The following is a 15,001-nucleotide window of genomic DNA, read 5'->3' as shown; positions in this document are numbered from 1 at the left end:
TTTTGTGTTTCCATACAAATTTTAGGATTGTTTTTTGTATTTCTCTGAAAAATTCTATTAGAATTTTGTTTTGTTGTGCTTTTTTTTCTTTTGAGGAAGGTTAGCCCTGAGCTAACTGCTGCCAATCCTCCTCTTTTCGCTGAGGAAGACTGGCCCTCAGCTAACATCTGTACCCATCTTCCTCTACTTTATATGTGGGATGCCTGCCACAGCATGGCGTGCCAAGCAGTATCATGTCTGCACCTGCAATCCAAACTGGCGAACATTGGGCTGCCGAGAAGCGGAACATGTGAACTTAACCACTGCACCACCAGGCCAGCCCCTGTGAAAAATGCTATTAGAATTTTGATGGGGATTGCATGAAATCCATAGATTGCTTTGGGTAGTATGGACACTTTTTTTTTTGAGGAAGATAAGCCCTGGGCTAACATCTGCTGCCAATCCTCCTCTTTTTGCTGAGGAAGACTGGCCCTGAGCTAACATCCATGCCCATCCTCCTCTACTTTATATGTGGGATGCCTGCGACAGCGTGGCCTGCCATGTGGTGCCATGTCTGTACCCGGGATCCGAACCAGTGAACCCCTGGCCACCAAAGCAGAGCATTTGAACTTAACTGCTGCGCCATCGGGCCAGCCCCAGTATGAACATTTTGACAATATTCTTCCAATCTATGAACACAAGATGGGATATCTTTCCATTTATATATGTCTTCAAATTCTTTAATCAGTGTCTTACAATTTTCCATGTGCAGATATTTCACTTCCTTGCTCTAATTTATTTCTAAGTATTTTATTCTTGCTGATACATGTTAAAAAGGGAGTTTTTCTTGATTTTTTGGGGATTACAGTTTACTTTTGAGTTTAATTTTAGGTCTTGTATTTAAGTAGGTGTTACAAAGATAGTGAAGTGTGCTTCTGCTGAAATTTTCAAACTTAAGAAATTAATTTTCAAAAAGGTCCATATAATTCATCTTATAGTTAAATTTAACAGTCAAGAAGAACTTTAGAGAACTAAAATCTTTGGCACTTTGCTATTTTTTTTCTCCTCTACTTAAAAATTTAACAATTCTGCTAAAATTTCCCTTTTTTCTGATAACTTAATTCTGACATCTCAGTAGTGTAGAATTACCTCATTACTCTTCACTGTGTCATAAGGTTAGATAATTAATCCTCTGACTTAGGTAGAGTTACCTTGGCAGAGTTTGCAGATATTTAAGGAATGGGCTACAGCTTGCTAATAACAGTGACTGATGCAGCAGAGATGTTCCTTCTTCAGGATAGATCCCTCCAAAGACAGTTACCTTAGTGAATTACCATAGTCCAAGGTCTGGACTGCTTTTTGCAAACTGACTTTTTTCAGCATAAGAGAAGATCATTTCTTAGGGGTAGATCGTACTGACCAAGTTTGTGAAACTGATTTGTAGAATCAGAAAACCTGTTATTTTATGAGGAGAAATTCTGTCATGGGCTCTAGTATTTTCTTATTGGTTCCACTAGTATATTTTCTGCTCTAGGGAGATTTATGGTAAGCTAAATTGTAATTCAGAATATTTCTTGGTGAGCATGGAATCAGATGAAGAGAAGTTAGTTAAAAAGTGGTTTTTAGAAACATCATCAGATTAGTTTAGCCAATCTCATACTAAAGATGGTCCTGTAAGTAGTACTGGAAAACTGAGCTAAGGCCTCACTCTCCTCAGGACTTTGAGCTCTGTCAGTGTTTCTGCTCTCTCTTTGCCTCATTGGATGAAGCAATTCTTTCTTATTTCTTCTATTTCCAAGGTGTTGGGTGAAACAGTCCATATGCTTATAAGCAGACATCAGGATCTACTTTACATGAGATCAAAAGAAGTAAAAACTGTAGTAGTATTATTGAAGATTTTTTGAATAAATATCTGTTATTTTCATAAATTAAAATCTATTTTTAATTACTTTGGAATTATTTATCTTTAGGATCATATAATTCACCTTTGGATTTATGTTTGCACTCTTTTGTTTTTTAATTGGTGAGAAAGATTGGCCCTGAGCTAACATCAGTTGCCAACATTGCTCTTTTTTTTTCTCCCCAAAGCCCCAGGACATAGATGTATTTCCTAGTTGTAGGTCATTCTAGTTCTTCTATGTGGGATGCCTCCACAGCATGGCTTGATGAGCAGTATGTAGGTCTGCGCCCAGGATCTGAACCAGCGAACCCTGGGCTGCTGAAGTGGAGTGCACAAACTTACCCACTTGGCTGTGGGGCCAGCCCCTTATGTTCCCTTCCAAAAATAATTATAACATGATAAAAATAGTTATAGGTATATGTGAATGTTTTTCAAAAGATGTTTTTCTTGCTTTTAATAAGCATACTTATAAGGTTGCTTATCCTTTAGGCCAAAAATATGCCTTGGCTAATACTTTGATTGTTTTGGAAAATACTTTTGGTTGGTAAAAAAAAAAAATGCTTATATAAAATTTTTAAACTCTAATTAAAAGTCGTATTTTCTTCTTCTCGTAACAGTGTAAGACGAATGGAATGCAAGCCTTTTCTCAAGGTCTTAATGAACAACAGCAACATCAGTCTCCAGTTAAAAAAGGTAAATTTGGGGTGCTGGCCCTGTGGCATAGTGGTTAACTTCAGTGTGCTCCACTCTGGCAACCTGAGTTCAGTTCCTGGGTGCAGACCTACACCACTAGTTGGCAGCCATGCTGTGGTGGTGACCCACATACAAAATAGTACAAGACTGACATAGATATTAGCTTAGGGAAAATCTCTCTCAAGCAGAAAGAGGAAGATTGGCAATAGATGTTAGCTCAGGGTGAATCTTCCTCAGCAAAAAAAACCCAAAAAACAAAAACATGGTAAATTTTTGCCGTAATTCTCAAATTTCATAGGAGAGTCTTAGCATTCATGTAAAGGTAATATTTGCTTAGCTGTAAACTTTTAGTCAGGCTGTAGGTTTGACTGCTCTAAAGGAGAGACCATAATAACACTGGCTTAAACAAGATGGAAGTTAATTTCTATATATTCTATATCATGTAAAGTTTTGAGCTAATGTACTCATTCCTCTCTGTGAAGTTGCTACTGTGTCAGTATTATACTGTCTTATTGCTTTGCCCTATTTAATACGTGGCTCCTATCTCATTGCCCAAGATGAATGCCTCTGCTCCAGCCATCATGTCCGCTAACTAGAGCCATAAAGAAGGAAGTAAGGGGGAAGGAAATTCTCCTTAAAAGTATGACAGAGAAGTTACGTATATCACTTCCATTTAATATCTCATTGGCTGGAATTTAGACACGCTGTACAAAGCAGACTGGAAAATGTAAGCTTTAGCTATGCAGCTGTCTAATTCTATTACTGAAGCAGAAGGGAAGAACTGCTCTTGAGGAGAACCAATAGTCTCTCCCACACCAGCTATTCTTTAATAAAATAAAAATTATTTATTAATTTAGTTTCCAGATTGTTCTCAATCTATATAAATAGTTTAAAAGTTATAAAAATACTCTGTTAGCTTTTTCTTCTAGTATTTAACTCCATATTGCTAAATAGAATGTTTAAATTGTTTCCTAATTTCTCATGTTTTGATATATTAGTGGCCACTTGATGGAAAATGAGAACTTCTATTTTCCACATCAGTCCCCTCACTTCTTCACCCTTCTATCTCCCCTCTCCAACCCCTAGTTACCTCACAAGTTTCAGTTGAAGCAGTATCACTCTTCATATTATATGACTATGTAAATACAGTTGCTTAGCCAAGGGGTGCATATCTCTTTTTCATGAAATCCATCACTTTTCCTGGAGCTAACGTTTACCTTGTTTTTCTGTGTAACTATTGTTAACTTTTGCCCTCAAATGGTCCAACAACTCTGTCATGCTTATCTGTAATATTTTTCTTATGTTCAAATATATCAGTTGGTATTTTTTTCCCCCTAGAGAAGACTCCTCCATTATTCTATTCCAGTATGGACTAGTTGCTCTTCAGTACTGCAGTATAGCTGTTGTCCTGGAATGAACTTTTCCTATTAGCTTGGGAGGCCCCTTTTCATTTCTTTGGTTTCTTTTTTCTTTTTTTCCAATTAATTTTATTGGAATTATAATGGTTTATAACATTGTGTAATTTTGGGTGTACATTATTGTTTAGCAATTCCCAAATATACTACATCGTGCTCACCCCTACTAGTCTAACTTTTATCCGTCACCATACATATGTGCCCCTTTATCCCCTTTGCCTACCCCCTCAACCCCTTTCCCCTCTGGTAACCACTAATCTGTTCTCTTTATCCATGTATTTTTTAATCTTCCACATGTGAGTGAAATCATGCAGTATTTCTCTTTCTCTTTGTCTGGCTTATTTCGCTTAACATCATACCCTCAAGGTCCATATATGTTGTTGCAATTGGGATGATTTTGTCTTTTTTATGGCTGAGTAGTATTCCATTGTATATATATACCACATCTTCTTTATCCATTCATCTATAGTTGGGCACTTGGGTTGTTTCCACATCTTGGCTATTGTGAATAATGCTGCAATTAACATAGGGATGCATAAATCTCTTTGGATCATTGATTTCAAGTTCTTTGGATAAATACCCAGTAGTGGGATAGCTGGATTGTATGATATTTCTATTTTTAACTTTTTGAGCAATCTCTGCACTGTTTTCCACACTGGCTGCACGAGTTGGCATTCACAACAGCAGTGTATGAGTGTCCCCTTTTCTCCATATCCACTCCAGCATTTGTTGTTTTTTGATTGATAATTGTAGCCATTCTGACTGGTGTAAGGTGATATCTCATTGTAGTTTTGATTTGCCTTTCTCTAATAATTAGTTACGTTGAACATCTTTTCATCTGTCTGTTGGCCATCTGTATATCTTGGTTGGAAAAATGTATGTTCATATCCTTTGCCCATGTTTTTTTTAAAGATTGGCATCTGAGGGGCAGGCTCAGTGGTGCAGCAGTTAAGTTTGCATGTTCTGCTTCAGTAGCCCAGGGTTCACCAGTTTGGATCCCAGGTGCGGACTTACACACCACTTGTCAAGCCACGCTGTGGCAGGCATCCCACATATAAAGTAGAGGAAGATGGGCATGAATGTTAGCTCAGGGCCAGTCTTCCTCAGCAAAAAAAAAGAGAACAATTGGCAGCAGATGTTAGCTCAGGGCTAATCTTCCTCAAAAGAAAAAGATGATTAGCACCTGAGCTAACAAGTATTGCCAATCTTCTTTTTTTCCTCTTTCTTCTCCCCCACAAAGTCCCCCAGTACACAGTTGTGTACTCTAGTTGTGAGTGCCTCTGGTTGTGCTATGTGGGATGCTGCCTCAGCATGGCCTGATGAGTGGCGCCGTGTCTGTGCCCAGCATCAGAACCAGCGAAACCCTGGGCTACTAAAATGGAGTGCACGAACTTAACCCCTCAGCCATGGGGCCAGCTCCTCCTCTGCCCATTTTTTGATCAAGTTGTTTGTGGTTTATTTTGTTGAGTTGTATGAGTTCTTTATATATTTTGGAGATCAACTCCTTGTCTGATAAATGATTTGCAAATATTTTCTCCCAGTTGGTGGTTGTCTTTCCATTTTGTTCATAGTTTCCTTTGCTTTGCAGAAGCTTTTTAGTCTGATGTAGTCTCATTTGCTAACTTTTTCTTTTGTTTCCCTTACCCGAGTAGACATGGTATTTGAAAAGATGTGGCTAAGACCAATGTCAAAGAGTGTACTGCCTATGTTTTCTTCTAGGAGTTTTATGGTTTCAGGTCTTACATTCAAATCTTTAATCCGTTTGAGTTAATTTTTGTGTATGGTGTAAGATAATGGTCTACTTTGATTCTTTTGCATGTAGCTGTACAGTATTTTGAATATATCATTCCATTTTCTCCTAACCTCTAGAGTTTCTGCCGAGAAATCTGCAGAAAGCCTGATAGAGTTTCCTTTGTAGGTTATTTTCTTCTGTCTTGCTGCTCCTAATATTTTTTCTTTATCATTAACTTTTGCTATTTTTACTATTATATGCCTTGGAGATGGTCTTTTAGTGTTGATGAAGTTGGGCGTTCTACTAGCTTCATTTATCTCTAAATCTGAGGCCATCCTCAGGTTTGGGAAGTTCTCAGCAATTATTTCTTTGAACAAGGTTTCTGCTCCTTTCTCCCTCTTTTCCTCTGGAATACCTATAATCTTTATGTTGCTTTTCCTAATTGAGTCAGATATTTCTCAAAGAATTCCTTCATTTTTTTAAAATCTTAGTTCTGTCTCCTCCTCCATTTGTGGAATTTCTACATTTTTATCCTCTAGAAGACTGTCTTTCCTCCATAAGATCAGTTCTGTTTCTTAATGATTCTAGATTATTTTTTATTTCATTAATTGTGTTTTTCATATCCAGAATTTCTGCTTGATTTTTTTTTAAATAGTTTTAATCTCTTTGACGAAGAGATTCATTTTATTGCTGAGCTCCTTGAATTGTCTTTCTGTGTTTTCTTGTAAGTTATTGAGTTTCCTTATGATGGTTATTTTGAATTCTCTGTCATTTACGTTGTAAATTTCTGTGTCTTCAGCATTGGTTTCTGGGAAATTGTCATTTTCCTTCTGGTCTGAATTGTTTCTGCAGTTTCTCATGGTGTTTGACAAACTAATCTTTTGTCAGGGCATTTGTGGTTTTCTTAGTTTGCAGATTCCACCTGTTATGGCTAGGGGGAAGCAGGAGGAGAGTTTCTGGCCCCACCCTGTCTGCTAGAAACTGTGGGGGTATTATGACTGCTTGCCCCAGCCCGGGTTCATTCACGTGCTTGTGTGGACTGTCCTTGGTGGATGCACCTTCCTTTCTGGACGGAGCTAGGGCCACTCTTTGACGCCTCACAGCACAGTGGGCTCTCCCTCGTCACCAGGGAAGTGATCACCAGTGGGCTAAAAGCTGCCACTGCCTCTTCCCACAGCCTCCAGGACACGTTCCCTCTTTGGGGGCTCAGCAGTACTCTGAGCTCGCACAGGCCGGGGTTGTTTGCCCCAGCCATAGATCTGCTGCAGTCTCTGCTTGAGGTCCGCGGATCTCTCTGCTTGGCGGGCGGGGCTTCCTCCCTTGAACCCAAGCTAGGGCTGCTTTTTGATGGCACAGGGGAATGGTGGGCTCCCCATCCCCACCAGGAAAGTCAACCTGAGCTGGCTTAAAGCTGCCACTGCCTTTTCCCACAGCTGCCCAGGACGCGTTCCCTCTTTCGGGGCTCAGCAGCACTGTTAGTGCTCTCTCTGGCCTGGGGTGTGCTTGCCCCAGTGATTAGATCAGCTGTGATCTCTGTTTACAGTCCATGTGCCGCTGTGCTTGGTGGGTGAGGCTCCCTCACTGGACCTAGCTAGGGCCGCTCCTTGGCAGCACTGGGGCATGGTGGGCTCCCCTTCCCTACTGGGAGAACGATCACGAGTGTGGACTAAGGGTCACCACTGCCTCCTCCTACGGTCACCCTGGTGTGTGTTCCTGCTTTCCAGGCACTTGTACAGGCTGGAAAGTATTCATGTGCATGTACAGGGCTGCCAAGGGAGAGCAGGGCATGCTCACCTATCTCTGCCACTTCCCAGGGGGCCAGTCCATCCACCCTCAGGTGTATAGCTGCATGTGTCCTTCAGGTGTCCTGTTGTGCTGTGCGGGCTTCCTCCATTGGTCAGTGAATGTCTATTTAGTTGTAGTTCAAAGTAGGGAGAGACAAAGGGAACACTTCACTCTTATAGGTCGCTGATGTCACCTCTTTTTCTTTTTTTAATTGAAGTAAAATTCACCATTTAAACCATTTAAAGTGTACAGTTCAGTGGCTTTTAGTACAATATTGTGCAGCAACCACTCTCTAATTCCAGAACATTTTTATCACCCCAAGAGAAGCCTCCCACCCATTAAGCAGTTAGTCTTTATTCTCCCCTCTGCCCAGCTACTGGCAAGCACTAATCTACTTTTTGTCTTTATGTATTTACTTATTCTGGACATCTCATTTAATGGAATTATACAATGTCTGACCTTTTGTGTCTGGCTTCTTTCATTTATTGTAAAATTTTCAAGTTTTATCTGTGTGTAGCATGTATCAGCACCTCATTTCTTTTTATGGCTGAATAATATTCCATTGTATGGCTGTGCCACATTTTGTTTATTTCTCAATTGATGGCCATTTAGGTAGTTTTTACTTTTTGGCTATTATGAATAATGTTGCTATGAATATTTGTGTAGAAGCTTCTGTGTAGACACCTATTTTCATTTTTCTTGGCTATATACCTGTGAGTAGACTTTCCATGTCATATGGTAATTCTATGTTTAACTTTTTGAAGAACTGTCAAACTGTTTTCCACAATGGCTATACCATTTTACATTCCCAGTAGCAACGTGTGAGGGTTCCAATTTCTTGACATCTTTGTTAGGATCTTTTCTTGTTATAGCTGTCCTAGTGAGTGTGCAGTGGTATCTCATTGTGATTTTGATTTGCATTTCTCTAATGACTGATGATTTTGAGTATCTTTTTATGTGCTTGTTGGCCATTTGTATTTCTTCTTTGGAGAAAGGTCTATTCAAATTCTTTGACTGTGTTTTAATTGGTTTGTTTTCTTTTTGTTGTTGAGTTGTAAGAGTTCTGAATAGTAGACCCTTATCTGTTCTCTCTCTTTTCCACTTCCCCTCTCCCTTTCCTCCCTTCCCTTCTCTCTCTCTCTCTCCATATATACACATATGTGTATATGTACACATGTATATACACACAGGTGTGTATATATATTAGATATTACATATTTATATATGATATATGTTAGCCCCTTTTCAGATGTATTATACTAGGTATTAAATTCTTATCAGATATATAATTTGCAAGTATTTTCTCCTATAGTGGAGCTTGTCTTTTCATTCCCTTGATAGTGTACTTACATGTACAAATTTTTTAAAAAATTTGATGAAGTCTAATTTATCTATTTTTTGTTGTTGATTGCTCCTGCTGTTGGTGTCATATCTGAGAAATCATTGCCAAATCTCAGGTCATGAAGATTTACTCCCATCAGTTTTATAGTTTAGCTCTTACATTTGGGTCTTTGATCCATTTTGAGTTAATTTTTATATATTGACCAATGGAGGAAGCCTGCATAGCACAACAGGACACCTGAAGGACACATGCAGCTTCATTTTTTTGCACTGAACATCAAGTTGTCTCATCACCATTTGTTAAAGAGACTGATTTTTCTCCATTGAATGATCTTGGCACCTATGTTGAAAATTATTTCACCATAGATGTATGTGTTTATTCCTGGACTCTCAATTCTGTTTCCTTGATCTGTATGTCTATCCTTATACTAATATCAAACTGTTTTGATTACTATAGCTTTATAATAAGTTTTGAAATTGGGAAGTATGAGTCTTCCAACTTTGTTCTTTTTCAAGATTGTTTTGGTTACTTGGGGTCCCTTGCACTTTCATATGATTTTTAGGATCAGCTTTTTCATTTCTGCAAAAAAGCTGTTGGAATTTTGATAGGGACAATGTTGAATTTGTAGATCACTTTGAAGGATTATTGCCATCTTAATAGTATTAAATCTTCCAATCCATGAACATGGGATATATTTGCATTTATTTAGGTCATTTTTAATTTCTTTCAGCAGTGTTTTACAGTTTTCAGTGTACAAGTCTTGTACCTCTTTGGTTAAATGTATTCCTAGCTATTCTTTTTTATGCTAAGGGAATTGTTTTCTTAATTTCCTTTTTGGATTGTTCATTGATAGTGTATAAAATATAATTGATTTCATATAGGGACATTGCTGTGGTCTTACAGAAATAAATAGGATTTTAAGAGAATATTATGAACAGTTAATTGTATACCAACAAATTAGATAACCTAGATGCAAGAGAAAAATTACTAGAATCACAGAAATTACCAAAGCTTACTCAAGAAGAAATAGAAAATCTGAATAGATCTATAGCAAGTAAGGAGATTAAATTTGTAATAAAAAAATCTCCCAACAAAGAAAAATCCAGGACTTGATGGCTTCACTGGTGAATTCTACCAAACATTTAAAGAACAGTCCTTCTCAAACTCTTCCAAATACTTGAAGAGGAGGGAACGTTTCCCAACTATCCTGTGAGGCCAATAGTATGCTAATACCAAAGCCAGACAAAGACATCACAAGAAAAGAAAACTACAGATCAGTCTCTTTTAGAATATAGACAGAAAAATCCTCAATAAAACACTAGCAAAACAAATCCAGCAGCACAGTAAAAAGTTTATATAACCATGGCCAAGTAAGATTAATCCTAAGAATGCAAGCATGGTTCAGCATACGAAAATCAATCAATGTAGTACACCAAACTAACAGAATGCAGGGACAAAAAAGATCACCATCTCAGTTGATGCAGAAAAAGCATTTGACAAATTCAAACACCCTTTTATGATAAAAACTTGCAAAAAGCAAGGAACAGAAGAGAATTTCCTCAATATGATAAATGGTATATATGAAAAGCCCACAGCTAACATCATATTCAATGGTGAGAGACTGAAGGCTTTCCCCGCAAGATTGAGAATAAGTCAAAGATGCCCGCTTTCACCACTTTTATTTAGCATTATACTGCAAGTTCCAGCCTGAGCAATTAGTCAAGGAAAAGAAGTAAAAGACATTCAAATTGGAAAGGAGAAAGTAAAGTTATCTCTATTCAGAGATGACACAATCATATACCTATAGAAAATCTTGAAGAATCCACATAAAAAACTATTAGAGCTAATAAGTGAATTCAGCAAAGTTGCATGATATACAATCACTGTCATTCATTATTTTAGTAATTTGAGTCTTCATTTTTTCTTAGTCATTGTCAATTTTGATCTTTCAAATAACCAACTTTTGGTTTTGTTGATTTTCTTTATTGTTTTAATCTCCATTTCATTTATCTCCAGTCTAATCCTTACTATTTCCTTCATTCTGCTAGCTTTTAATTTAGTTTGCTCTTCTTTTTTTACTTCCTTAATGTTTAATGTTAGGTATTGAGTTAAGCTATTCTGCCTTTTTTTCCAAAACGAAAATTTTTATTATTTTTAAAAAATTTATATATAGTTTTTATTGAGGTATAATTGACATACATTATATTAGTTTCAGGTGCACAACATAATGATTCAATATTTGTGTACACTGCAAAATGATCACCACAATAAATCTAGTTCATAGAAAGTTAACCAAATGTTTTTTCTTGTGATGAGAACCTTTAAGATTTACTCTTCAGTAACTTTCAAATATGCAGTACAATATTATTAACTATAGTCACCATGCTATACATTACATCTCCATGACTTATTTATTTTATAATTGGAAGTTTGTACCTCTTGACCCCCTTTACCCATTTCGCCCTCGCCCCAACCCCCCTCCCTCTGGCAACCATCAGTCTGTTCTCTGTATCTATGAGTTTTGTTTTGTTTTGTGTTTTAGATTCCACATAAGTGACATCATACGATACTTGTCTTTCTCTGACTTATTTCACTTGTATTATTTTGTTGTTGAAAACTGGATAGTTTGAGAATTATAATGTGCCAACTCTGGAAATCAGATTTTTCTCCCTTTGTTAGGGTCTTTTGTTGCTGCTTGTTTGTAATTGTTGTTTGGTGGCTTTTCTGAACTAATATTGTAGCGTCTGTATTTGTCATATGTAGCCACTCAAATCTCTATTGTGATATCTTTGTGATCAGCTAATGATTTGGCAGAGATTTCCTTCAATGCCCTAAACCTAAAAATACAGAAAGAAAACAAACACACTTCCGGGGGCCAGCCCTGTGGCCAAGTGGTTAAGTTTGCACACTCCACTTCAGCGGCCCAGGATTTTGCCAGTTCAGATCCTGGGTGCAGACATGGCACCCACACACACACACACACACACACAGGCCATATGCAAAGACTGGAAGAGTGTTTTGTTTTGTTTTTCTTAAAGATTGGCACCTGCGCTAACATGTGTTGCCAATCTTCTTTTTTTCTTCTTCTCCCCAAAGCCCCCGAGTACATAGTTGTGTATTCTAGTTGTGGGTCCTTCTAGTTGTGGTATATGGGATGCCGCCTCAGCATGGTTTGGTGAGTAGTGCTACCTCCGTGCCCAGGATCCGAGCCAGCGAAGCCCTGGGCTGCGGAAGCGGAGTGCGGGAACTTAACTAGAGGCTGTGGGGCCGTCCCCCTCCCTAGCCTTTCTTCCCAAGCTTTTTGGTTTGCCTGTTGTTTACTCCAATTGTTATCCCTTGTCCCAGGTGGAAGTGGCTAATACATTTCCCTATAAATGTTTTGACAAATGGATTCTGACATCAGCCTCAGCCCTGGGAGACTTCGTAGTTAGGTGAAATACAGGCAAGTCCTTTGAGATGATTCTTGAGGGAGACAGCAGACAGGTCAAAACAAGCAACTGCAATTTTTTGAGAAAATGGTCTGTACTGCTTTCTCCTATATTGGGAACTTGTACGGGGAATGAGGGCTGTTGTTTTTAAGGCCGTATCTGAGCTAGATGTGGGGGAATCTCCCAGGCAAGTTAAAATGCCACAAAACTCCTTACTAAATTTAGCTGTTTTTTCCTTCACCAAGCAGTTGACTGATTTTTGTAAGCTTTTGATTAGATTCCAGGATTCATAAAAAGTTGATTCTAGATGTTTTTGCCAATTTTTTTGTCCCTTTTTGTGGAGGGATGATGAACTTTCAGAGTTCCCTACTTGGTCATTTTCACTGATATCACTTCTGTTTCTTGATTCCTATGTTTTCTTCTTTCTTGATTTACTTCCACATTTTGCTCAAGTGCATTCTCCAGGAGCTTCCTAAAAAAGGGTATTGGGTTAGTAAATTCTTGAATTTGTTTATTTGAAGATGTACTTCTTACACACTTGATTGATAGTTTGATTAGATAGAAAATTCCAGGTTGAGCATGAACCTCAAAAACATTAAGCTAGGTGAAGAAGCCAGACACAAAAGATCTGATATTGTATGATTCCATTTATATAAAATGTCTAGAAAAGGCAGATCTATACAAATAAAGTAAAGATTGCTTATATGGGATTGAGAATGGAGAATGACTACAAATGGGAATGAGGTATCTGATGGTAGTTAATGTAAATATTCTGTAAATAGATTGTGGTGATGGTTGCACAACTCTGTAAATACACCAAAATCATTCAATTGTTTACTCAAAATAAGTGAATTTTATGGTATGTAAATTATACCTCAGTAAAGCTGTGGAGGAGGAAGAAGAGGAAGAAAAGAAGAATTAGTAGAACTCTGCTTGATACTGTTGTCAGAGCTTCCTGATGCAGGGAGTGAATCTTCAACTTTAGGAGCGTGTGCTTTGGAAACGCACATTCATACATAACTAGCTGGGTTTCTGTTGTATTGATTAAGTATAGAATTTGATTTTTTAAAAAAATTTCAGTTTAAAAATTCTTTTCACTCTGAATTTTTAAGGCATTTTCCTTTATTTTCTAACAGTTTGTATTAATTGGGCTTTAATTCGGTGAAGTCCAGTACCATTCTGATTCTCAATTCTTTATAAATGGCCTTGTTATTTGTTTTGGTTTTTTGCTGCTGTTGTTGCTCTGGAAGTATTTTGGATCATGTGTTTATGTTTGGTTTTCTAAAATTTCCTTATGCGCCTTTGTGTAGTCTTTTTTTTTTCCCCTATTTTTTCCCCTGAGCAGTTAGTGGCAATTGGGGTTTTCCTGGGTATCTTGTTGTTATAGATTTTTTAATTTAATTTTGTTGTTAGAGAATGCAGTCTATATGATTTCAAGCCTCTTAAATTTATTGAGACTTGTTTTATGGTCTATTTTGGTGACTGTACCATATCTACTTGAAAATAATTTGTATTTTTTGGTTGTTGATGTAGTTTCTATAATTGTCAGTTAAATCAAGGTGGTTGATAGCATTGTTTAGATGTATGTCTTTTCTGATTTTTTTTCTTGTCTAGTTCTATCAATTGCTGAGAGAGGGACTTGTTATATTACCTGATGTTTTTGTGGAATTGTCTATTTCCCTCTTTATTTCTGTCAATTTTTGCTTCATATATTTTGAACCTCTGTTGTTAGGCAAAACACATTGATAATTCTCTCTTATCTGATATTAAGATAGCCTCTCCAGCCTTATTTCTAGTCTTCGCATGGTATATCATTTTATATCCGTTTACTTTCAACCTATATATTTCTTCATGTTTAATATGTATTTCTTGCAGGGCAGCATATCATAGTCTTCTTTTTTTATCCATTGTATCAATATCTGGCCTTTAATTGCAGTATTAACCTAGGAGTTAGCAAACTATGGTCCTCAGGCCAAATGCCCGTTTTGGAAATAAAATTTTATTGGGACACAGCCACATGCTTTATTTATTTTATTATCCGTGGCTCCTGTTGCTCTACAAGACAGAGTTGATTAGTTGTGACAGAGACCGTATGTCGCAAGACTCCTCAAATACAGTCATGTGCCACATAACAACGTTTAGTCAGTGACAGGCCACATATATGATAGTGGTCTCATAAGATTAGTACCATATAGCCTAGGTATGTAGTAGGTTGTAGTGTCTAGGTTTGTGTAAGTATACTTTATGATGTTCATATGACAAAATCTCCTAACGACCCATTTCTTAGAACATATCCCTATCAAAGCAACGAGTGACTGTAATTACTATCTGGTCCTTTAGGAAAAAAGTTTGCTGACCCCTGGTTTAGACCATTCATATTTAATGAGATATGGTTGGATTTAGGCCTATTATTTTATTACTTGTTTTCTGTTTGTCCTGTTTTTTGTTTAGGTGTTTGTTTTTCTTTTTCCCCTTCTCTGCCACTTTTTGGATTTTTAAAGTTTTTCTTGGTATTTCGTTTTATCTATTGAATTTTTAGGTATATTTCTTTGTATTTTTAAGTGGTTGGGCTAGGGACTATAATATACTCTAATATCTAACTTTCTCAGTGTTTTAATATTGTGCTACTTTATGCAAAATGGTGATGGTAAACCTTGCAGCCATATGTAGGTCCCTTCCCTTTACCCCACTGCACTGCACTTCTTGCTGTAGTTATATGCATTATAT

The 15,001-nt window shown here is 37.4% G+C and overlaps 1 protein-coding gene across 3 annotated transcripts in view; it reads left to right on the top strand.

Annotated features, from left to right (window-relative positions):
• The window catches only part of C9H8orf88 (chromosome 9 C8orf88 homolog), a 34,573-nt gene that overhangs the window by 13,475 nt on the left and 6,097 nt on the right, over positions 1-15,001 (top strand). For all 3 annotated transcript variants that reach the window (XM_014728039.3, XM_070222283.1, XM_014728040.3), the window contains exon 4: positions 2,497-2,572. In XM_014728039.3, coding sequence (XP_014583525.1) covers positions 2,497-2,572 — 76 coding nt within the window. The remainder of the gene's footprint in view (positions 1-2,496; positions 2,573-15,001) is intronic.

The sequence above is a fragment of the Equus caballus genome, chromosome 9 (assembly GCF_041296265.1).
Source record: "Equus caballus isolate H_3958 breed thoroughbred chromosome 9, TB-T2T, whole genome shotgun sequence".
Classification (NCBI taxonomy): Eukaryota; Metazoa; Chordata; class Mammalia; order Perissodactyla; family Equidae; genus Equus; species Equus caballus.
This window is presented reverse-complemented; position numbering and strand designations above follow the sequence as displayed.